This window comes from Phyllobates terribilis, unplaced genomic scaffold, assembly GCF_046119375.1.
Source record: "Phyllobates terribilis strain yellow unplaced genomic scaffold, ASM4611937v1 Scaffold_1__5_contigs__length_1240528914, whole genome shotgun sequence".
NCBI lineage: Eukaryota > Metazoa > Chordata > Amphibia > Anura > Dendrobatidae > Phyllobates > Phyllobates terribilis.
Window position 1 is genome coordinate 366287170 of NW_027362761.1, and position 23357 is coordinate 366310526.

At 46.7% G+C, this 23357-nt stretch overlaps 1 protein-coding gene across 2 annotated transcripts in view; it reads right to left on the bottom strand.

The window, feature by feature from the left end:
- The window catches only part of HECTD4 (HECT domain E3 ubiquitin protein ligase 4), a 214682-nt gene extending 194256 nt beyond the window's left edge, over nt 1-20426 (bottom strand). For both annotated transcript variants that reach the window (XM_073676353.1, XM_073676352.1), the window contains exon 1: nt 19949-20426. In XM_073676353.1, the coding sequence (XP_073532454.1) occupies nt 19949-20098 (150 nt within the window). In that variant the 5' untranslated portion in view covers nt 20099-20426. The remainder of the gene's footprint in view (nt 1-19948) is intronic.
- Nucleotides 20427-23357: the final 2931 nt, after the last annotated feature.

Sequence of the window (23357 nt, forward strand, 5' to 3'; positions counted from 1 at the left end):
GTTGGAACCAAAGATCTCAAATTTGGACTCATCAGACCAAAGCACAGATTTCCACTGGACTATTGTCCATTCCTTGTGTTCTTTAGCCCAAACAAGTCTCTTCAGCTTGTTGCCTGTCCTTAGCAGTGGTTTCCTAGCAGCTATTTTACCATGAAGGCCTGCTGCACAAAGTCTCCTCTTAACAGTTGTTGTAGAGATGTGTCTGCTGCTAGAACTGTGTGGCATTGACCTGGTCTCTAATCTGAGCTGCTGTTAACCTGCGATTTCTGAGGCTGGTGACTCGGATAAACTTATCCTCAGAAGCAGAGGTGACTCTTGGTCTTCCTTTCCTGGGGCGGTCCTCATGTGAGCCAGTTTCTTTGTAGCGCTTGATGATTTTTGCAACTGCACTTGGGGACACTTTCAAAGTTTTCCCAATTTTTCGGACTGACTGACCTTCATTTCTTAAAGTAATGATGGCCACTCGTTTTTCTCTACTTAGAATTTGTATTATGGCAAGAAAAAAAGCAGCTAACAGTCTATTCAGTAGGACTATCAGCTGTGTATCCACCTGACTTCTGCACAACTGAACTGATGGTCCCAACCTCATTTATAAGGCAAGGAATCCCACTTACTAAACCTGACAGGGCACACCTGTGAAGTGAAAACCATGTCCGGTGACTACCTCTTGAAGCTCATCAAGAGAATGCCAAGAGTGTGCAAAGCAGTCATCAAATCAAAAGGTGGCTACTTTGAAGAACCTAGAATATGACATATTTTCAGTTGTTTCACACTTTTTTGTTAAGTATATAATTCCACATGTGTTAATTCATAGTTTTGATGCCTTCAGTGTGAATGTACAATTTTCATAGTCATGAAAATTATATATATATATATATATATATCTCAAAAAAAATAAAGGGCACCCTCAAATAACACATCCTAGATCTGAATGAATGAAATATTCTCATTGAATACTTTGTTCTGTACAAAGCTGAATGTGCCGACAACAAAATCACACAAAAATCATCAATGGAAATCAAATTTATTAACCAATGGAGGCCTGGATTTTGAGTCACCCACAAAATTAAAGTGGAAAAAACACACTACAGGCTGATCCAACTTTGATGTAATGTCCTTAAAACAAGTCAAAATGAGGCTCAATATTTTGTGTGGCCTCCACGTACCTGTATGACCTCCCCACAACGCCTGGGCATGCTCCTGATGAGGTTGCGGATGGTCTCCTGTGGGATCTCCTCCCAGACCTGGACTAAAGCATCCGCCAACTCCTGGACAGTCTGTGGTGACATTGGTGGATGGAGCGAGACATGATGTCCCAGATGTGCTCAATCGGATTCAGATCTGGGGAACGGGCAGGCCAGTCCATAGCTTCAATGCCTTCATCTTGCAGGAACTGCTGACACACTCAAGAGCACAGGGCACCAGTGGCGACTTTGCCAATCCTGGTGTTCTGTGGCAAATGCCAAGCGTCCTACACGGTGTTGTGCAGTGAGCACAACCCCCATCTGTGGTCGTCGGGCCCTCATACAACCCTCATGGAGTCGGTTTCTAACCGGTTGTGCAGACACATGCACATTTGTGGCCTGCTGGAGGTCATTTTGCAGGGCTCTGGCAGTGCTCCTACTGTTCCTCCTTGCACAAAAGCGGAGGTAGCGGTCCTGCTGCTGGGTTGTTACCCTCCTATGGCCCCCTCCACATCTCCTGGTGTACTGGCCTGTCACCTGGTAGCGCCTCCAGCCTCTGGACACTACGCTGACAGACACAGCAAACCTTCTTGCCACAGCTCGCATTGATGTGGATGAGCTGCACTATCTGAGCAACTTCTGTGCGTTGTACAGTCATGGCCAAAAGTATTGAGAATGAGACAAATAGTAATTTTTCCAAAGTTTACTGCTTCATTTTTTGTAATGGCAATTTGCATATACTCCTGAATGTCAAAGAGTGATCAGCTTAACAGCAATTACTGTACTTGCAAAGTCAATATTTGCCCAGAAAATTAACTTTAACCCCCAAAACACATTTCAACATCATTGCAGTCCTGCCTTAAAAGGAGCAGCTAACATCGTTTTAGTGATTGATCCATTAACACAGGTGTGCGTGTTGATGAGGACAGGGCTGGCGATCAGTCATGATTAAGTAAGAATGACATCACTGGACACTTTAAAAGGAGGCTGGTTCTTGGTATCATTGTTTCTCTTCAGTTAACCATGGTTATCTCTAAAGAAACACGTGCAGCCATCATTGCACTGCACAAAAATGGCCTAACAGGGAAGAGTATCGCAGCTACAAAGATTGCACCTCAGTCAACAATCTATCGCATCATCAAGAACTTCAAGGAGAGAGCTTCCATTGTTGTCAAAAAGGCTCCAGGGCGCCCAAGAAAGACCAGCAAGCGCCAGGACCGTATCTTAAAACTGTTTCAGCTGCGGGATCGGACTACCAGCAGTGCCGAGCTTGCTCAGGAATGGCAGCAGGCTGGTGTGAGTGCTTCTGCACGCACCGTGAGGCGGAGACTCTTTGAGCAAGGGCTGGTTTCAAGGAGGGCAGCAAAGAAGCCACTTCTCTCCAGAAAAAACATCAGGGACCGACTGATATTCTGCAAAAGGTACAGGGAGTGGACTGCTGAGGACTGGGGCAAAGACATTTTCTCTGATGAATCCCCTTTTCGATTGTTTGGGACATCTGGAAAACAGCTTATTCGGAGAAGAGGTGAGCGCTACCACCAGTCTTGTCTCATGCCAACTGTAAAGCATCCTGAAACCATTCATGTGTGGGGTTGCTTCTCAGCCAAGGGAATCGGCTCACTCTGTCACGCTGTCTCTGTATACTGGAGGTAGGGGGCCTAAGCTGACCCTAAGCTGGGGCCCTGACTAATCCCTCAACCTGGAGGTACTGTTAAAGGTACAGAGGTCCAGGCCGCCAGCGAAACCCCTACCTCCTGAGGATCCCTGCACCTAAGTAATCTAGTCCTGAGAAGGACCCCGATCACAACAAAAGAGGACAAGTAATAATATGCCCACACACAGTACTTAGACGAACGAGACAGTACAAGGGAAAAACCAAAACCACCTTGCATACAAAAACTACACAACTACAACAGAGGGAACACCAACGGGAAAGGAGATAAATGATAAAGCGAGGAAGGGAAAAAACACTCCAAATACACTTATCTCAGAAACTCCAAATACCACGATCCGCTCTGTTAGTCTGTATGAAATGCTTTCACCGACACTTCCCAAACAGACCAGCAGGCATTTGAAGGAGTCTCACTACAGCAACATTGATTGCAGCTGGGCGAGGCTGGACCTCGTCTAGCACAGAGAGAGAGAGAATTAACTCCCTCACTGCCGAAAACACAAAGCACCAAAAAGTCAGCTGCGAGAAGTCAGGCTGTGTAATCGTGACGATCTTCGTGGCGACACACCCGTGACAGTACCCCCCCTTCTACGAGGGGCCTCCGGACCCTCAGGGCCAGGTTTATCCGGGTGAGTCGTGTGGAAGGCCCGAACTAATCGGTCTGCGTTAATATCCGACGCAGGAACCCACATCCTCTCCTCAGGACCATACCCTTTCCAATGAACCAGGTACTGAAGGGACCGGCGATTAAAACGTGAATCGATGACCCTTGATACCTGGAACTCCAAGTTACCATTGACCACCACTGGAGGGGGAGGTAAAGGTGACGGTACCACCGGCGCCACATACCTCTTAAGCAACGATCTGTGGAACACGTTGTGAATTTTAAACGTAGGGGGGAGGTCAAGACGGAATGCCACCGGATTAATAATAGAACTGATTCTGTACGGCCCGATGAACCTGGGACCCAGTTTCCAGGAGGGAACCTTAAGTTTAATATTCCTGGTAGACAACCATACCCGATCGTTCACACTTAGGTCCGGACCAGACACTCTCCTCCTATCAGCCATACGTTTGTATCGGTTCCCCATAGTATTCAGATTCTTCAGCACCCCTCTCCATACTGAAGCGAGTGATGAGGAAAATCGTTCCTCCTCAGGAACCCCCGAAGAGCCTCCCCTACTGAAAGTACAAAACTGGGGGTGAAAACCATATGCCCCAAAAAACGGGGACTTACCAGTGGACTCGCTCCGCCTATTATTAAGAGCAAACTCTGCCAGAGGTAAGAAAGAAGCCCAGTCCTCCTGGTTCTCTGACACAAAACACCGGAGATATGTCTCCAAGCTCTGGTTCATACGTTCCGTCTGACCATTGGTCTGAGGGTGAAAAGCCGATGAGAATGACAAATGCATCCCCCGCCGTGCACAAAACGCCTTCCAGAACTTGGACACAAACTGAGACCCCCGATCAGACACCACATCGGAGGGTACCCCGTGAAGCCTCACAATCTCCCCAATGAACACCTGCGCAAGAGTTTTAGCATTAGGGAGAGCCGGCAGAGCGATAAAATGTGCCATCTTGCTGAACCTGTCCACTACAAAGAGTATGACCGTTTTACCCGAAGACGGAGGGAGGTCCGTAATAAAGTCCATAGACAGATGAGTCCAAGGACGCTCCGGGATCTTCAAAGGTAAGAGGGCCCCAGACGGACGGGTATGTGAGGTCTTAGAGCGCGCACAAACCCCACAGGACGCGACAAAAGTTACCTCCTTATGTAAGTTAGGCCACCAAAACCGACGCGAGAGGAGATCCACAGTTGCTTTACTCCCCGGGTGTCCTGCCAAAACTGAGTTATGGTGTGCCTCGATCACCTTTTGTCGCAACTGATCTGGAACAAACAGTCTCCCCGGAGGTCCAACAGGGGCGTCCCCCTGAGCCTCCAATACCTCCTCCTCCAGCTCAGAGCATACTGCCGAAACCACCACCCCCTCCTGAAGGATAGGAATCGGGTCGTCCGTATTCCCGGCCCCAGGGAAACTACGAGATAAGGCATCCGCCTTTACATTTTTTGACCCAGGACGATATGTAACGACAAAATTAAACCTGGTAAAAAACAATGACCACCTAGCTTGTCTGGGATTCAGACGTTTCGCGGACTCCAGATATAGCAGGTTCTTGTGATCGGTGATGACGGTGACCGGATGGACTGCCCCCTCCAAAAAATGGCGCCACTCCTCAAAAGCTAACTTAATGGCCAAGAGTTCCCTATTGCCGACATCGTAATTCCTCTCAGCGGACGACAATTTTTTAGAGAAAAAGGCGCACGGATGCCACTTACCAGGGGACGAACCCTGTGACAATACTGCTCCCACCCCTACCTCGGAAGCGTCTACCTCTACAATGAATGGCTGTGACGCATCAGGTTGAATGAGTATGGGTGCCGAGGCAAAACATTTTTTCAAGGAGGAGAATGCTTGACAAGCCTTGTCAGACCACCTAGAAAAATCCGTCCCCTTTTTAGTCATGTCTGTGAGAGGCTTAACCATGGACGAGAAATTACGAATGAACTTCCGGTAATAATTAGCAAACCCCAGGAAACGTTGTAGTGCCTTAAGATTCTCTGGCCGATCCCACTCAAGAACTGCCCGCACTTTCCCAGGGTCCATACGAAAACCAGACGCTGAAACCAGGAAGCCTAAAAACTGGAGTTCCTGTACGGCGAACACACACTTTTCCCATTTGGCATACAGTTTATTATCCCGCAAGATCTGTAACACCTGCCTAACGTGCTCCTGATGAGACACCAGATCCGGCGAGTAAATTAAGATATCATCCAGATATATGACAACAAACTGTCCCACCAGGCGGCGAAAAATGTCATTAACAAAGTGTTGGAACACCGCCGGGGCATTAGTCAGACCGAATGGCATGACAAGGTTCTCATAATGCCCCTCCGGAGTGTTAAACGCCGTCTTCCACTCATCCCCCTCCTTCATCCTAATCAGATTGTACGCCCCCCTGAGATCCAACTTAGAGAACCATTTGGCGCCCACGATCTGATTAAAGAGATCGGGAATAAGTGGGAGCGGATACGGATCTCGGACCGTAATCCGATTAAGTTCACGGAAATCCAGGCAAGGGCGTAGGCCTCCATCTTTCTTCTTAACAAAGAAGAACCCCGCAGCCACCGGTGAAGATGAAGGTCTAATATGCCCCTTAGCCAGACTTTCTGAAATATAATCCTTCATGGCCTGCCTCTCAGGACCAGAAAGGTTATACAACCTAGCTTTAGGTAACTTGGCCTCAGGGAGCAGTTTTACAGAACAGTCATACTCGCGATGAGGAGGTAGTTCCTGACACCCTTTCTCCGAGAATACATCCTCAAAGTCCGCCAGAAATGGAGGTAAGACCCAAGGAGTAACCGCACCGATGACCGTGTTCATGCAGTTTTTATTGCAGAATTTACTCCATTGGCTTATCTCTCTGGTTTGCCAATTAATAACCGGGTTATGCTTAGTTAACCAAGGAAGGCCCAACACTATAGGAGTGGGAAGACCCTCCAACACGTAGCAAGACAACAGTTCTTTATGTATCGCCCCCACTTGAAGTTTTACGTCATGCACAGCTTGCAAAAAACTTCCCTGACTGAGAGGCCTGGCATCGATCGAGAATATGGGGATGGGTTTAGCCAACTCACTCAATCGCATACCTTGAACCCGGGCAAACCGAGCATCAACCAGATTAGCCCCGGCCCCACTATCCAGAAGAACAGATATCCTCTCAGTTCTCGTACCCACCACCACCTCCACCGGTACGAGAAACTGAGACGAACCTAGGGACGAAATACCTACTCCCAGATTGCCGTCCACCACACAACCTGGGATCGACAGTTTTCCGACGACTCTTCACTCTGAAAGGGACGGGATGGACACCCCCCAATAAAATGTCCCTTTCTCCCGCAGAAGAAACACCTTCCTGTCTTATGGCGCACCACCGGTCCCCTCCCCCGAAATGATGTCCCTCCTAATTGCATAGGCTCCTCTGGACTGACCAGGGGAACCACCATATGAGGGGACCTTGTAGGAGGTGGAGTCATCACAGGGGGTCGAGTTATCCCGCACCTCTCCCGAAGCCGTCTGTCAACGCGAATAGCCAGGGCCATAGCGGCTTCCAGTGACGCGGGAGAGTCATACTGTGCCAACACATCCTGTAATTTGTCGGATAAACCTTGACAAAACTGGCTCCTAAGAGCCGGGTCATTCCACTGGGTGTCCGTGGCCCACCTACGGAACTCCGAACAGAATTCCTCCGCCGGACGATCTCCCTGCTGGATCCTACGTAACTTAGACTCAGCAAGGGAGATCCGATCTGGGTCATCATATACGAGTCCCAGAGCAGCGAAAAACCTATCCACTGACTGGAGAGCCGGGGAGCCCGGGGGAAGAGAGAACGCCCAAGATTGTGGGTCCCCTTGTAGGAGCGAGATGACAATTCCCACCCTTTGTTCTTCACTCCCCGATGACCGAGGCCGCAGCCGAAAGTACAATTTGCATGCCTCCCGGAAAACAAAAAACTTGTCCCGCCCCCCAGTGAACCTGTCAGGGAGAGCTACTTTAGGTTCTGGTCCGGCTTGCTCCTGAGGATGCAAAACCTTGGACCTAACGTCCGCCAGCTCCATGGACAAACTCTGCAACTGCCGAGCTAGACCGGCTACTGGATCCATGGTAGCTGGAGAAAAACTAAGTGGGTCGGTGAAAATGTCACGCTGTCTCTGTATACTGGAGGTAGGGGGCCTAAGCTGACCCTAAGCTGGGGCCCTGACTAATCCCTCAACCTGGAGGTACTGTTAAAGGTACAGAGGTCCAGGCCGCCAGCGTAACCCCTACCTCCTGAGGATCCCTGCACCTAAGTAATCTAGTCCTGAGAAGGACCCCGATCACAACAAAAGAGGACAAGTAATAATATGCCCACACACAGTACTTAGACGAACGAGACAGTACAAGGGAAAAACCAAAACCACCTTGCATACAAAAACTACACAACTACAACAGAGGGAACACCAACGGGAAAGGAGATAAATGATAAAGCGAGGAAGGGAAAAAACACTCCAAATACACTTATCTCAGAAACTCCAAATACCACGATCCGCTCTGTTAGTCTGTATGAAATGCTTTCACCGACACTTCCCAAACAGACCAGCAGGCATTTGAAGGAGTCTCACTACAGCAACATTGATTGCAGCTGGGCGAGGCTGGACCTCGTCTAGCACAGAGAGAGAGAGAATTAACTCCCTCACTGCCGAAAACACAAAGCACCAAAAAGTCAGCTGAGAGAAGTCAGGCTGTGTAATCGTGACGATCTTCGTGGCGACACACCCGTGACACACTCACAGTCTTGCCTAAAAACACAGCCATGAATAAAGAATGGTACCAGAATGTCCTCCAAGAGCAACTTCTCCCAACCGTCCAAGAGCAGTTTGGCGCCCAACAATGCCTTTTCCAGCATGATGGAGCACCTTGCCAGAAAGCAAAGGTGATAACTAAATGGCTCATGGAACAAAACATAGAGATTTTGGGTCCATGGCCTGGAAACTCCCCAGATCTTAATCCCATTGAGAACTTGTGGTCAATCATCAAGAGACGGGTGGACAAACAAAAACCAACAAATTCTGGCAAAATGCAAGCATTGATTATGCAAGAATGGACTGCTATCAGTCAGGATTTGGTCCAAAAGTTGATTGAGAGCATGCCAGGGAGAATTACAGAGGTCTTGAAGAAGAAGGGGCAACACTGCAATATTGACTTGCTGCATTAACTCATTCTAACTGTCAATATAACCTATTGGTACTCATAATATGATTGCAATTATATTTCTGTATGTGATATAAACATCAGACAAACACTAATAAAAACCAGAGGCCAGCAGATCATGTGAAAATATAATTTTGGTGTCATTCTCAAAACTTTTGGCCATGACTGTAGAGTCCGTCTCATGCTACCACGAGTGTGAAAGCACAACCAACATTCAAAAGTGACCAAAACATCAGCCAGAAAGCATTGGTACTGAGATGTGGTCTGTGGTCCCCACCTGCAGAACCACTCCTTTGAGGGTGTCTTGATAATTGCCAATAATTTCCATCTATTGTCTATTCCATTTGCACAACAGCATGTGAAATTGATTGTCGATCAGTGTTGCTTCCTAAGTGGACAGTTTGATTTCACAGCTGTTTGATTTACTTGGAGCTATATTCTGTTGTTTAAGGGTTCCCTTTAATTTTTTGAGCAATATATATATATATATATTTTTTTTTTTTTTTGCACGTCATCTATATTCATGGTGCAGCCAGGCCCCATAAATGTTGGTCTTTGTAAACTGGGGTGCACTTATATAGTGCTGGGCAGCCCTCCTGATCTAATAGTATGGGCGTCACTAATAGGCTATAAGCCAGACACTAAGACCTACCTGTGTGACCAGCGCCCTATACAAGCCTTTTTTGTGTGCAATTTTAATATTAAGCTATCGCCCCCCTATGTATTGGTAGATTGTGAGTGGTTGTCTCATCAGTATTTTGCCCGTGTAGCCGCCATCTTTATTATATGGGTTAGCTGCATCCTGATAGTGCATTAGTTCTGAGACCTGGGCAAGTAAATACTGCTGACCTTCTGTTCTGTGCTAATACTTGAATTTTTGGGGGGATTCCTCTCATTGTGGCTTTGCTTTTAATTTTAGATACATTTAACTCAAAAAATGTTATGAAAATGTTTTGTTTTTTTCTTTGAATATGTGTGTACACCATATTCCAGTCCAGATTTACTCTGACAAGTTAAAGAAAAGCATTTCCCAGGGTTTTACAGCAGACTAATCTGGACAGCACACTGCAAAACAACAGCATCCAGCTTGCTGACTGACTCCAGAGAATTTGATAATGGTGAGGCCATGTTCACAGGAGACAGATCAGCAGAAAAGTTTGCAAAACTGTGTAATTCCAGCCTAAGGAGAAACTTTGTGTGTCCATGCAAACAGGACACACAATATTTCCCAGAGGAGCATTGCGGCTTTAAAAGTCTCCTCACAGTGACATGCTTAACATGTCGCTCTCCGGAAGGAGAAATGTTACCCCTTAGATACCGACTGACGCCTCTTATCCAGCCAAAGCAGAACTCACACTTTGCACTGATGAGGGGCAGTACCCCGAAACACAGTGTCTGCAAACTGATTTTCTGGTTCTGGCTTATATCCTAAGTCATGTGATAAGGCTCGTTAAAGGGTCACTATTGACTTTTAGGATTACTACTTCCTGTAGGTGGCATTAGAGTTCTGGTCCTCTTCCTCTCTGAAGAGACAAATAGCAAACTGGACAGAACAAATAATCCTGTCCATCCTAAGAGCCCCAAGTAACATTAATCCTATATTCATCATCCCCAGCCTAAAAGCACCCGTTACCTGGGGCCGTTCTCCTGAACATCTCTTTAGATCACAATTAGGATTGGACTGTGGCACAAGGGAGAGAGGAAATATTGCCCAAGGCTCCTCACAAGGCACAGTAACAGCAGAATGTCGGCCCTTCATAAATCAGTCCTATTGGAGCTTTCTTGTACCATATGGATAAGTAACACAGCCATGGAAAGCGGTCATTAGGTTCCAGCACTATTAGCCATCAACATATGGCATCACATAATGTGAACACATTTTTAAAAGATACTTATGTAAAATGATGAATCAAACCTTCAAAAACCAATTTGAAAGGTAATTTGCATGCTAAATGCAACACTAAGAGTCATGGAGGAGTAACCAAAATGCAGAAGGGTCCAGCAACAGCTCCTGATCACACTCGATGTCCCCCAACTACGCTTGTAGCTGGAGTGAGATAATTCAGGATGGGACGGCAGCTGTAAATCAAGTCTGGAAGCAAGTGTTTAGGAAGCCAACTACCTGACGCTTAAGAGTAGGGTCACACGACCGATTTCTCCACATTCGAGAAAAAAGGTCTGATTATTCTGATCAGTTTTTCTTGGAAGTGGAGAAAAAAAAACAAAAAAAGTTTTTCCACCTTCTCCATTCTGTCAATCCGTGAAAATCGGACCGCACACAGATGTCATCTCAGATTTTTTATCACGGACCCATACACTTGCATTGCCGATTGCCCCATAGAATATCATAGGTATGAGTACTATCCGTGAAAACCATGGATAGTACTCGCTCAAGAAAATCAGTGGTGGCCCCAAGAAGGACTCTTCTCATGTCATTTGCTTACAGCTTTCAAAGTTGTTTTCCAAAGTATGGTTCAGCAGTCAGACTACACATGGACATCTTCAGGATATCGTGTCCAGCTAAAAAGATGGACATAGCTAGAAGGAAGGCAAAACAGTGTACAACGTTTCATGTTTTGGACTTTAAAAGTTTTCAATATTTTAGATATTCTTCTGCTGTTTGGGTCTCCACACACATTAGGTGGCTGGCAGGTTTGCCAAAAATACATCTAATGTGTACAGCCAGTTTTATTGACTAAGCAAAAGGGATTGTTAAATCACACTAAAAACATGACCACCCCCACCTAACTTTGTATACAATTTACAGTTCTGTAAAATCTTTATTGAAAATGTCATTGTGTTTGATGCATTCACCTGCTGCAATTCTAACACCAATCGCTCATGTCATTTTCTAAGAGAAACACAGTGGGAATCAGAATTAAAGAGCGAGCAATTAGCACCTCGAAGCTATGCAACATGAACAATGGAAAACAAAAATACATGAAAAATTAACTAAATCCTGACCGGTTCTATTAATGGCCAACATAAATAAATAAAACAAATGTTTCAAAGTTTAGGTGACATTTTATAGGGCGAGTGAAACACAGTATGCCGTGTATGGCACTTCTTCTGCCATTTGTTAAGAAACACCATAAAATGCATGCAGAAATTACACTACATAAATGTATAAAAATAAAATGTCAGAAAAATGCTTCTTATATATAAAAAAAGTATTATTTTTAAATTGTATTTAAAATTGTTGGAATATTAGACTACGTGAAGGAGGCCTTGCCGTATCTACACAAGTTGTCTTTTTCATTCATACTTTGCCTGGAACACACCTGAAAAATGTCATGGGTGTGTCAGGTGTGACAGACAGTCGCTCTGGATCCGGCTGTAGAAGGTCACTGTGCTTGGCACTGCGGACACCTTCTTGATCCTCTCATCTCTGTAGTGTAGTGATATCCTTCTTCCTTTAGGACCCAGCAGCGACCTCCACCTTCTGCTGCTAATTGACACACCCTTGCTTGGTAGTTATAAACTTTCAGTATCTCCAGAGAGTCGCGGGTGATAGTTTTATGTTCCTCTGTCCATGCCTGGAGTACTAGTAGTTGGCTAGTTTCTTCTTGGACTTCCCTTGGAGGACAGTTGGAGTTCTCTCTCTGGTGTCTTCTCAAGCTAAGTGTATCCCCTTTTTTTACCTTGTTGTCTTTAGTTACAGTGGGGCCTGACTAGTGCTCACCCCGTCCCTTCCTAGGGCCTAGCTCTAGGGACATTCAGGGATTAGTTTTCCTGCTCAGCGATAGGTGCGGGAGCTATATAGGGACGATAGGGTAGTCAGGGTGATATTAGATCTGCCTAGGGGTCTCCACTCCCCCTTTCCCTAGTTGTTGGCCTCCCTTGCTCCACTTCCTGTCGTTGTACACTTGTTCCTTCCCTCACCTTGCGTGACAAAAAAGCCCTTTAAGGCAAGTTTTTGGTGAGGTTTTAAAACTGTGTATTTTCAAAAAAAGCAGCTAACCTATCTTACTTAATGGGTGCAGAAATGGTGCAGAAAATCTGCAACATCAAAAACTCCCCAAATTATGATGTTGCAGAATTTCTGCACCTATTATGTAAATTAAGTCACGTGCGGGTTTTTTCTGCATTTTTGACGCTGTGTTTTTCGTCTTCTTGGTATGTCCTGTTTTAAAAGGAATCGGTCACCAGAAAATTGCAGTCCTATCTCCAGGCACCTTGCTATAAAGCATGGATAGCGGAGTAGATTAATATATAGTTTTGAGAGAAAAGATTCGGTAGAACCATGGAGATGCTTTCTGCTCTTCATTCTCTGGGGCGCAGAGCAGGGCACAGAGTGTAGCCTGAAACTTCACTGTGCTGGCAGTTTGCCGTCACCAAGATGGATGTAAGCTGTTCTTTTCAGAATGAATATTACGTTTAGTAGGCCAGAGTAAAGAGTAAGAAGTCATTTAGACGTGAAAAAAGAAGCAGGTTTCTATAAAATGTATTACAAGGTTTCTTATATTTGCCTGAATTATTGACTTGTGCCTAATTTGCTGAAATAACAGTGACCATTTAACTTTACACAACTTTTTTTTCTAGAATTCTAGACAAGTAAGTCAGCAAAAAAAAATTCAGAGTTTCTTTTTGTAATAAAACTCCATTTTTTTTTTTCGGAACGAAATTAACATGCTACAAATTAAAATTCAAAGAAAATACCAGCGGTGTTTAAATGATTAATTTTCATCCACTGCTGCTACTCTAAAATGCTGAGGATTTTCTGCTCGTAAATCCACACTAACTCTAGGGCCTGTGAACGAGCCATTACTGGCCTCCGGGGTGAACAAGTCTGGAGAGATAAAGACACACTGCTTACTGCATAAATGCTCAGTCCTTCCTACATTGGTCCTCCCTGTAGGATTTTCTTTACTGTTCTGCTGTAATAACTTTCATTAATAACCATGTGACTGTTGCAACCAATCCATGACCGTACTAACATTGCTGGGGTCAGTATTTGAGTCGCAGCGGTCACTTGGCTTATCACTGGCCTCAGCCGTCTCGGGCCATACTTGCCAGCCTCATCACAGAGGTCAGTTATTGTCTGCAGCAGACATGTGGCTGTAAGGCTGAGTTCACACAATGCGTATTTCATGCGTTTCCGCGGCGTTTTTGCAGTTGCGTAAACGCCGCGGAAACGCATGAAAAACGCATGGTAGAAGGGAAGCAATGTTCCTCAATTGAAATCCGCATGTGCTGTGCCCATGATGTGGATTTTTCCGCAGCGTAAACGCTGCGCTCAAAAATCCGCAGCATTTCATTTAATTTTGCGGAAATGCGGCGTTTTCGCCGCCATTGACTTGCATTAGAACGCGCCAATTCCGCAAGACTGCATCTGTACTTGCGTTATTGGCGCGTTCTAATGTGCGGATGGTACCCGAGTGTGGAGGAGAGGAGAGTCTCATCCACACCCAGGTACCATTAAAAAAGCTGTAAAAACAAGAATAAAATATATATTATATATATATATATATATATATATATATATATATATATATATATATATATATATATATATATATATATATATATATATATATATATATATATATATATATATATACTTACCATCTGTCGGCCCGCGCACCGCTCCTGCTTGCTTCCCGGCACTTGCAGTGAGTTGTAGGACCTGCGGTGACGTCAGAGTCATGTGACGGGTCACGTGACGCTGACGTCGGCAGGTCTTTCAATTCAAAGTTGCCGGGAGAACGGAGTGAGCAGGACAGCGCGGGCCATCGGAGGTAAGTATATACACTCTCTCGGGTCACACTATATAAATCCATGCTGTTTGCATGGATTTATATAGTGTGACCTAGTTGTCAAGCACTTTCCAGGTGATGCTAAAATCGCCTGGAAAGCGCTTGTCAATCTGCATGCGGAAACGCATGTGGATCCGCATGTATTCTGCAGGAAAAACGCATGCACAATCTGCATGCGTTTTTTCTGCCAGGGAGATGCAGAAATGATGCAGAAATTTTCTGCTTCATTTCTGCATCGTGTGCACATAGCCTTAAGCATGACTAGTAAAGTACACAAACACCCCCCACAAATCAACAGGGCAACTACGCCTGAACACTGGGGTACTGCAAAGGAAAGCATTGATTATTTCACCATGTTTCAAGCTCAATTTTTTCCCCAGCTTCAGTGAGAATCATGTCTCCGTTATTGTCTCGATAAGAACAGTGGCTTGGCAATCTTTGCAGCTCTACCTAGTTCTGCAGCTCATCTCATTTACTCCCAGGCTGACTAGCTGCAGTACCAGGTACAGCCACCAATAAAGAAGGTGAGCCACTGTCCCTGTGTAATCAACGAATGAGGCAGGGTCTACAGATTGGCCATCATTGTGAAAAGGGGTAAGGGTATTCTCATGTTATTACGTTTCTTTAGTTAGCATGAAAATAAGCAAGTTTGCAACTGACTTGCTTTTTGTATCTGCTGCGGATTTCCTACAGTGAGAGCATTTATCTTACATAGTGTACAGCCAGTTTCCATTGAGATTGGTCACTAGTGCCTACCTAGACAGAGACGAGTGTGGGCAGTAGTTACATTCCAGGAGAGAAGTTAACTCCTAACATCCCAGTCACTTCTATTCACCCCATCATTGATTTCTACGCAGCAGTTAGCTGCTCACCTGCCTCTCCTTCCCTCATAGCGACGGAGCTGCTTTTATCAGTCCTGAAAAACAAAAATCACAATCCCCTCGCTCATGGACAGTTTCTAAAGCAGTCCTCCTAATCACAGCTCCTGAACGGTGTGCTTTTCAAAGTCCTTGCTATCTTCATATGTAAATATAGTTATAATAGTGTGGACTAATAACAAATCCTGACAGGCCGTTAATGTATAGTAACAGAACAAAGCTTCTCACTAGAACTGTCACTCAAGGAGGAAACCCGCCCCCCCACCCCATGCAATCAGGAAGTAAGAAGACTGCCGAGCTATGAGATGGTCAAGAGACAACCCGAGAATACCCCTTTGAAGTCCAGGAGACTATCTTTAGGGCTATCCCTTTTGGATTAAGCCATACAACATGTGCGCAATAGTGATACCTCCATATTCACAATCAAAAATTTGAGAGTGCTTTTAAAAAATAAAATCGTGAGAATTTAGAAACGTCTCTACCAGCCTGTGATTGAGCATGCTCTTGTCAATGCCTTTCTAATAGAAGATGCCTGAACATGTGATATATTTTGTACTAGGGCAGAAAAGTCAGCAAAAACAGAGGAATGGACAGAATCTTACATTTCTTTTGTACTTTTTCGTTGGGCTGAGTTCTGCACAAGTAATGATGTAAACCGCACAGGCTTAGGTTACATGAATACAAATCACAGCAGAACCGCAGCTACAGATTTTATCATTCGAGATAAATTGCAAGGGACTTTGGGACTAACTCAACTCTAACAAAAAATAAGGTTACTGGGTAGTGCCCCAATAACCACTTACCATCTATCCACAGGATATCTGTACTCTAATATTAATAAGGTAACGATTGCTGGGGGTCCCCCTTCACTGCCCTTTCATTCATAGGAGCAGTGAGCATTCTCGACCACTGCACTATTCAGATCAAATGGCAGGACCCCCATCACCTTATTGCCATTAGAATACAGATATCCTGTGGATAGATGGTAAGTGGTTATTGGGGCACTACCCAGTAACCTTATTTTTTGTTAGAGTTGAGTTAGTCCCAAAGTCCCTTGTAATTTATCTCGAATGATAAAATCTGCAACAAAGATGTGAAGAGAACCTGAAAACCTCCCAACACTGTGACCCATCACCCCTTCTCTTCATTAGCTGTCCATGGAGCACTATTCTTCCCTGCCTGAACTGTCGATGGAGGCTCCGAACCCAACTGCAGTGTGAACAGGGCCAAACAAACAATGGGAACATACCGATTGAGATATTCATCTGGTTATATCAAGAATACATATGTGGATAATCTACATACAGTCTGTAGGCTACAAACTGTCATTTTAGTCAATTTAGAGAAGTTGTTTGCCATTTAATCCTTTTCAATTAAATGAAATCTGTCGCTAGTTTTATGACTTATAAACCATGCTCATCACCTTTAAAATGGACGTCTTCAAACAGAGGCTGGACTGACATCTGTCTGAGATGGTTTAGTGAATCCTGCTTTGAGCAGGGGGTTGGACCAGATGACCCAGGAGGTCCCCTCCAACTCTACTATTCTATGATTCTATTCTATGAAAATCATGTAAATGGGGTTCCCACAAATCCTTTATATCATCAAAGGCGCCCTTGCATAGTACTGAAAAAATGATTTATATGTGTCTTGTGCAGCAATGTAGACTGTGTGATCCGGTCTAATGGGCGAACCCAGACAGCGATCAGAGCCACCCTGGTCCCTTCAAATGCTGAATCTTCTATCTGGAAGAAAGTGGGTGACGTCTCTATGTCATCTATACAGTGCTTGAAGTCTCGCGCTTGCGCAGTGGAATCAGAATGGAATCAAAGATGACGGTTTATAAGCCAAACTAATGGTGAAAGGTTCCCTCAGCCAAATATACAGCTGGAACTGGTAATAACATAGTATGGAGCCAGACACAGGCGGATACATAAGAGAGGAGACAGCAATCTTTCCTTTATGCTTTTCCTTCTTTTTTTTACCCTCTTCTGGCACTGGCTCAAAAAATAGCATGTAGTGTCCACATACACACCAGGACAGGACACGTCTCGGGGGCATGTGCACGGATGTCACATATAGATACCCATGTCCTGGTATGTCACGGGTGTATTTTTCCCAGACACGAGCTCTACAGACTATTCTAGTGCTGAAATCCTAATGAGCTCATTCTGACAGACTCGGAGCCTGACAACCTGGACAGATGCCGTGCATTACAGCAGAGGGAGAATGACTATTATGAGCGCTCATCATTAGGAAGGAGAGGGAGAAGAGCACCTGCTCTCTGAGCCGAGTGAGATCAGTACAAAGGCCTCAACCACTGACAAAATCCATGTGCAGTGATACTTGGACAAAGGCTTATTGGGAGCATCTCCGGTGTGAGATGGGTGTGGAAGGGAACATGCCAGCTATGGTGGCAGCACCCATGTAGTCAGAGTCAGATCACAGCCGGGCATCAGAGCCAGCCATCACCAGGGGCATTACAGCCAGCCATCACTGTCACAATTGTAGCAAAGACATTACCAGTAATGTTACATTTCTATAAAACCATTATAAACAATGATACTGTCCGCTCACTGCCAGCTGTCATCATGCAGCCCAATACTATAAGATGAGCTGTAATGGGTGCAGGGGCGGACACACCACTGGTGCAGCCACATAGGGGCCCCATAGATGAGGGGGCCACTATCCCCTCCTAAGCAGCTGTCAGACACATTATGGCCCTCATACATTGTTCTGTATGATGGGTGCAGGGGCAGACATACCAATAGTACAGCCGCACAGGGGCCCCATAGGTAAGGGGGCCATTATCCCCTCCAAAGCAGATTATGGGCCTCATACACTGTCCTTTCTGAGTGATGGGTGCAAGGGCGGACATATCATTGGAGCCCAGCGGTGAGGGGGCCACCATCCCTCCAGAGCAGACTATGGACCTCATACACTGTCCTGTGTGATGGGTACAGGGGCCCCAGTGATGAGGGGGTCACCATCCCCTCCTGAGCAGACTATGGCCTCATACACTGTCCTTTGTGATGGGAACAGGGGCCCCAGCGGCGAGGGGGCCACCATCCCCTCATACATTGTCCTGTGTGATGGGTGTAGGGCCCCAGCGGCGAGGGGGCCACCATCCCCTCATACATTGTCCTGTGTGATGGGTGTAGGGCCCCAGCGGCGAGGGGGCCACCATCCCCTCATACACTGCCCTGTGTGACGGGTGTAGGGCCCCAGCGGCGAGGGGGCCACCATCCCCTCATACACTGCCCTGTGTGATGGGTGTAGGGCCCCAGCGGCGAGGGGGCCACCATCCCTCCAGAGCAGACTATGGACCTCATTCACTGCCCTGCGTGATGAGTGTAGGGCCCCAGCGGCGAGGGGGCCACCATCCCCTCATACACTGCCCTGTGTGATGGGTGTAGGGCCCCAGCGGCGAGGGGGCCACCATCCCTCCAGAGCAGACTACGGACCTCATACACTGCCCTGTGTGATGGGTGTAGGGCCCCAGCGGCGAGGGGGCCACCATCCCCTCATACACTGCCCTGTGTGATGGGTGTAGGGCCCCAGCGGCGAGGGGGCCACCATCCCCTCATACACTGCCCTGTGTGATGGGTGTAGGGCCCCAGCGGCGAGGGGGCCACCATCCCCTCATACACTGCCCTGTGTGATGGGTGTAGGGCCCCAGCGGCGAGGGGGCCACCATCCCCTCATACACTGCCCTGTGTGATGGGTGTAGGGCCCCAGCGGCGAGGGGGCCACCATCCCCTCATACACTGCCCTGTGTGATGGGTGTAGGGCCCCAGCGGCGAGGGGGCCACCATCCCTCCAGAGCAGACTATGGACCTCATACACTGTTCTGTGTGATGGGTGTAGGGCCCCAGCGGCGAGGGGGCCACCATCCCCTCATACACTGCCCTGTGTGATGGGTGTAGGGCCCCAGCGGTGAGGGGACCACCATCCCCTCATACACTGCCCTGTGTGATGGGTGTAGGGCCCCAGCGGCGAGGGGGCCACCATCCCCTCATACACTGCCCTGTGTGATGGGTGTAGGGCCCCAGCGGCGAGGGGACCACCATCCCCTCATACACTGCCCTGTGTGATGGGTGTAGGGCCCCAGCGGCGAGGGGGCCACCATCCCTCCAGAGCAGACTATGGACCTCATACACTGTCCTGTGTGATGGGTGTAGGGCCCCAGCGGCGAGGGGGCCACCATCCCCTCATACACTGCCCTGTGTGATGGGTGTAGGGCCCCAGCGGTGAGGGGGCCACCATCCCTCCAGAGCAGACTATGGACCTTATACACTGTCCTGTGTGATGGGTGTAGGGCCCCAGCGGTGAGGGGGCCACCATCCCCTCATACACTGCCCTGTGTGATGGCCGCTCATGCAGATAACAGCCCAGGGATGACACATTATCATTTACTACATGGATCACACGGGATTCTCCCGATCAGCTATGACAGCGATATATCGCGATCTGACCTCCTGACCCAGGAATTGCAGAAGGGGCGATGTAAATGTCCTGGAGGTCCCAGAGGAGAAGCTGTGCTCCCAGGCTGCGCGTCTGCGATATGTCCCGACATAGTGTATTCATACATACACGACGCAGGTGACAGATACCGACACATCACACCCGCGGCGGGGGGCGGCCTTACCTCCAGGTCCGTGTCCCCGGCCTCCGTCACCCCGATCTCGCTCGGTAGTTCCGCCAGATCAGTGACCCGAATGAGCCCGTCATGTAAAAAGATGGTCTCCTCCTTCACCGACAGCCACTGAGCCGAATCCCCGGCCGCCACCGAGCCCATGTCTGCCCTGCTGTCAGCCCGCGGGCCGCTCCCTCATCCCCCGACAGTCACTGACACTCGGTGACCCGCAGCATCACACACAGCGCAGGGTGGGGCAGCCACCGCTCAGCTCCGCAGCCTGTGCCAGGCAAGGGGCAAACAATGTCCTCCGAGCTAGCGGCAGTATGGGCAGAGCCCCGTACCCGTCCGTACCACACACACCGGTGACCGGGAGCGCAGCAACGGCACAGCTGTCACGGAGACGCCATATTGGCTGGTGAGGCGATCCCGGCGTGCACCGCGCTGCCTGTACCTGCTGCTGCTGCTGAGAGGCGTCATTAGTCATTGTGTGGGAGGTAGATGAGGGCGCAGGGCTGGGCACGGGCAGGGGCATGCATGTGACATACATGCAGGGTCGGACTGGGGTGTCTGGGGCCCACAGGGAGAACTGACTCTAGGGGCCCACCTACAGCCATATGCAAATATCTGATATCCGCTATCCCTGTTATAGTGGAGCATTGACTGGCGGCTCCTGCACATCTACTGTGCACATACTATGACTGGGATGTACAATTACTGTAGTTTGCATTAAAGGGCTTCTTTGGTTAAAACAAGTTATCACCGATCCATGGGCTCTACAGGATAGGTGGTAACTTATTGATCGTTTGGGTCCGAACATTGGAAAACGCACCTATCGGAAGAATGGGGAAGTTTTATCCCTGACAGGACACTTATCCCCATTTTAAAATGCAGCGGCAGGTGGGACGTCTGACCGCAGCTCCAGTCATTCTCTTGGGGTCTTCCAAAAAAGAGCAGCGCTCACAGCCACTTTAGGAATGAATGGATCAGTGGTCGCATCTCACATGAGCTCCAGTCTAATGGGGAGAAAAGCTCCACATTCTGCCAATTGTGTCCCAGCAGTCAGGCCCCCACCAATCAATATTATCACTGATCCTGTGGAGAGGTGATTACTTGTTTTCACCGGAGAACCCCTGTAAGTGCATCTCTGCCACTCTGGTCCAAGTATTTAATCTCTAAGGCCACGGCCCCACTATCAGTATTTGGTCAGTATCCGGTCAGTATTTTTTTTCCAGGAGTGGGAGCCAAAACTAGATGAGGAACAATCAGACAAAAGGTATAATAGAAACAAGTCACCAATTCTGTATTTATCTCCCACTACTTGTTTTGGCAGCGACTCCTGAGAAAAAATACTAACCAAATACTGATGGTGGGGCTGTGGCCTAATGGAAAAAAATCTTTTCCTAGTAAATATCAGCAAGAACAAAATGACCGCCATACACAACACAGTTCACTATATCAACACCAATAATACCACATACAAAAGGGACAAATATCGCCACACCATGACTAGATCACATATTACCACCACATAGTGACTGAATAATACCACATACAAGGAACAAATACGGCCACACCATGACCAGACCACATATTACCACCCCAAAGTGACCAAATACTACAATACTGATCATGAATACAAACCACAATACTAACAACACTGTTATTGCCACCAGCGACATTATACACAGGAGCTCTGTATATAGTGTCAGTGTACAGGTAACACAGTGATCACCAGTGACATTATAAACAGCAGCTCTGTATATAGTGTACAGGTAATACAGTGGTCACCAGTGACATTATACACAGAAGCTCTGTATATAGTGTATACATAATACAGTGATCACCAGTGACATACACAGGAGCTCTGTATATACTATACACACACGTGATCAGAATTGTTGGTACCCCCCTCGTTTAATGAAAGAAAAATCCACAATGGTCACAGAAATAACTTGAATCTGACAAAAGTAATAATAAATTTAAAAATCTATGAAAATGAAGAAATGAAAGTCAGACATTGCTTTTCTGCTTCCACAGAATTTAAAAAAAAATTAAACTCATGAAATAGGCCTGGAAAGAAATTATGGTACCCCTGAAAATAATGTAACAAAAGAGACATGTTAAATCAAGTTGTGCCCACTAATTAGCATCACAGGTGTCTACAATCTTGTAATCAGTCAGTGGGCCTGTATATAGGGCTACAGATACTCACTGTGAGGTTTGGTGACATGGTGTGTACCACACTCAACATGCACCAGAGGAAGCAAAGGAAAGAGTTGTCTCGGGAGATTAGAAAGAAAGTTATAGAAAAGCATGTTAAAGGTAAAGGTTATAAGACCATCTCCAAGCAGCTTTATGTTCCTTTGACTACAGTGTCACATATTATTCAGAAATTTAAGATCTATGGGACTGTAGCCAACCTCCCTGGACGTGGCCACAGGAGGAAAATTGATGACAAATCAAAGAGACGGATAATATGAATGGTAACAAAAGAGCCCAGGATAACTTCTAATGAGATTAAAGGTGAACTTCAAGCTCAAGGAACATCAGTGTCAGATCGCACCATCTGTCATTGTTTGATCCAAAGTGGACTTCATGGGAGACGACCAAGGAGAACACCATTGTTGAAAAAAAAAATAATAAAAATGCCAGACTGGAATTTGCCAAACTACATGTTGACAAGCCACAAAGCTTCTGGGAGAATGTCCTATGGACAGATGAGACAAAAATTGAAGTTTTTGGCAAGGCACATCAGCTCTATGTTCACAGACAGAAAAATTAAGCATATCAAGAAAAGAACACTGTCCCTACTGTGAAACATGGGGGAGGCTGTTATGTTCTGGGGCTGCTCTGCTGTATCTGGCACAAGGTGTCTTGAATCTCTGCAGGGTACAATGAAATCTCAAGACTATCAAGGGATTCTAGTGAGAAATGTGCTGCCCAGTGTCAGAAAGCTTGGTATCAGTCACAGGTCCATGGGTCTTGCAACAGGATAATGACCCAAGAATGGCTAAGAGGAAAACATTGGACTATTCTGAAGTGGCCTTCTATGAGCCCTGACCTAAATCCTATTGAGCATCTTTGGAAAGAGCTGAAACATGGAAAAGGCAACCTTCAAACACGAGACAACTGTAGCAGTTTGCTCATGAGGAGTGGGCCAAAATACCTGTGGAGAGGTGCAGAAGTCTCATTGACAGTTACAGGAATCGTTTGATTTCAGCGATTGCCTCAAAAGGTTGTTCAACAAAATATTAAGTTAAGAAGAACCATCATTTCTGTCCAGGCCGATTTCATGAGGTTAATTTTTTTTTTAAATTCTGTGGAAGCAGAAAAGCAATGTCTGACTTTCATTTGTTCATTTTCAAAAGTTTGTAATTTATCAGATTCAAGTTATTTCTGTGACCATTGTGGGTTTTTC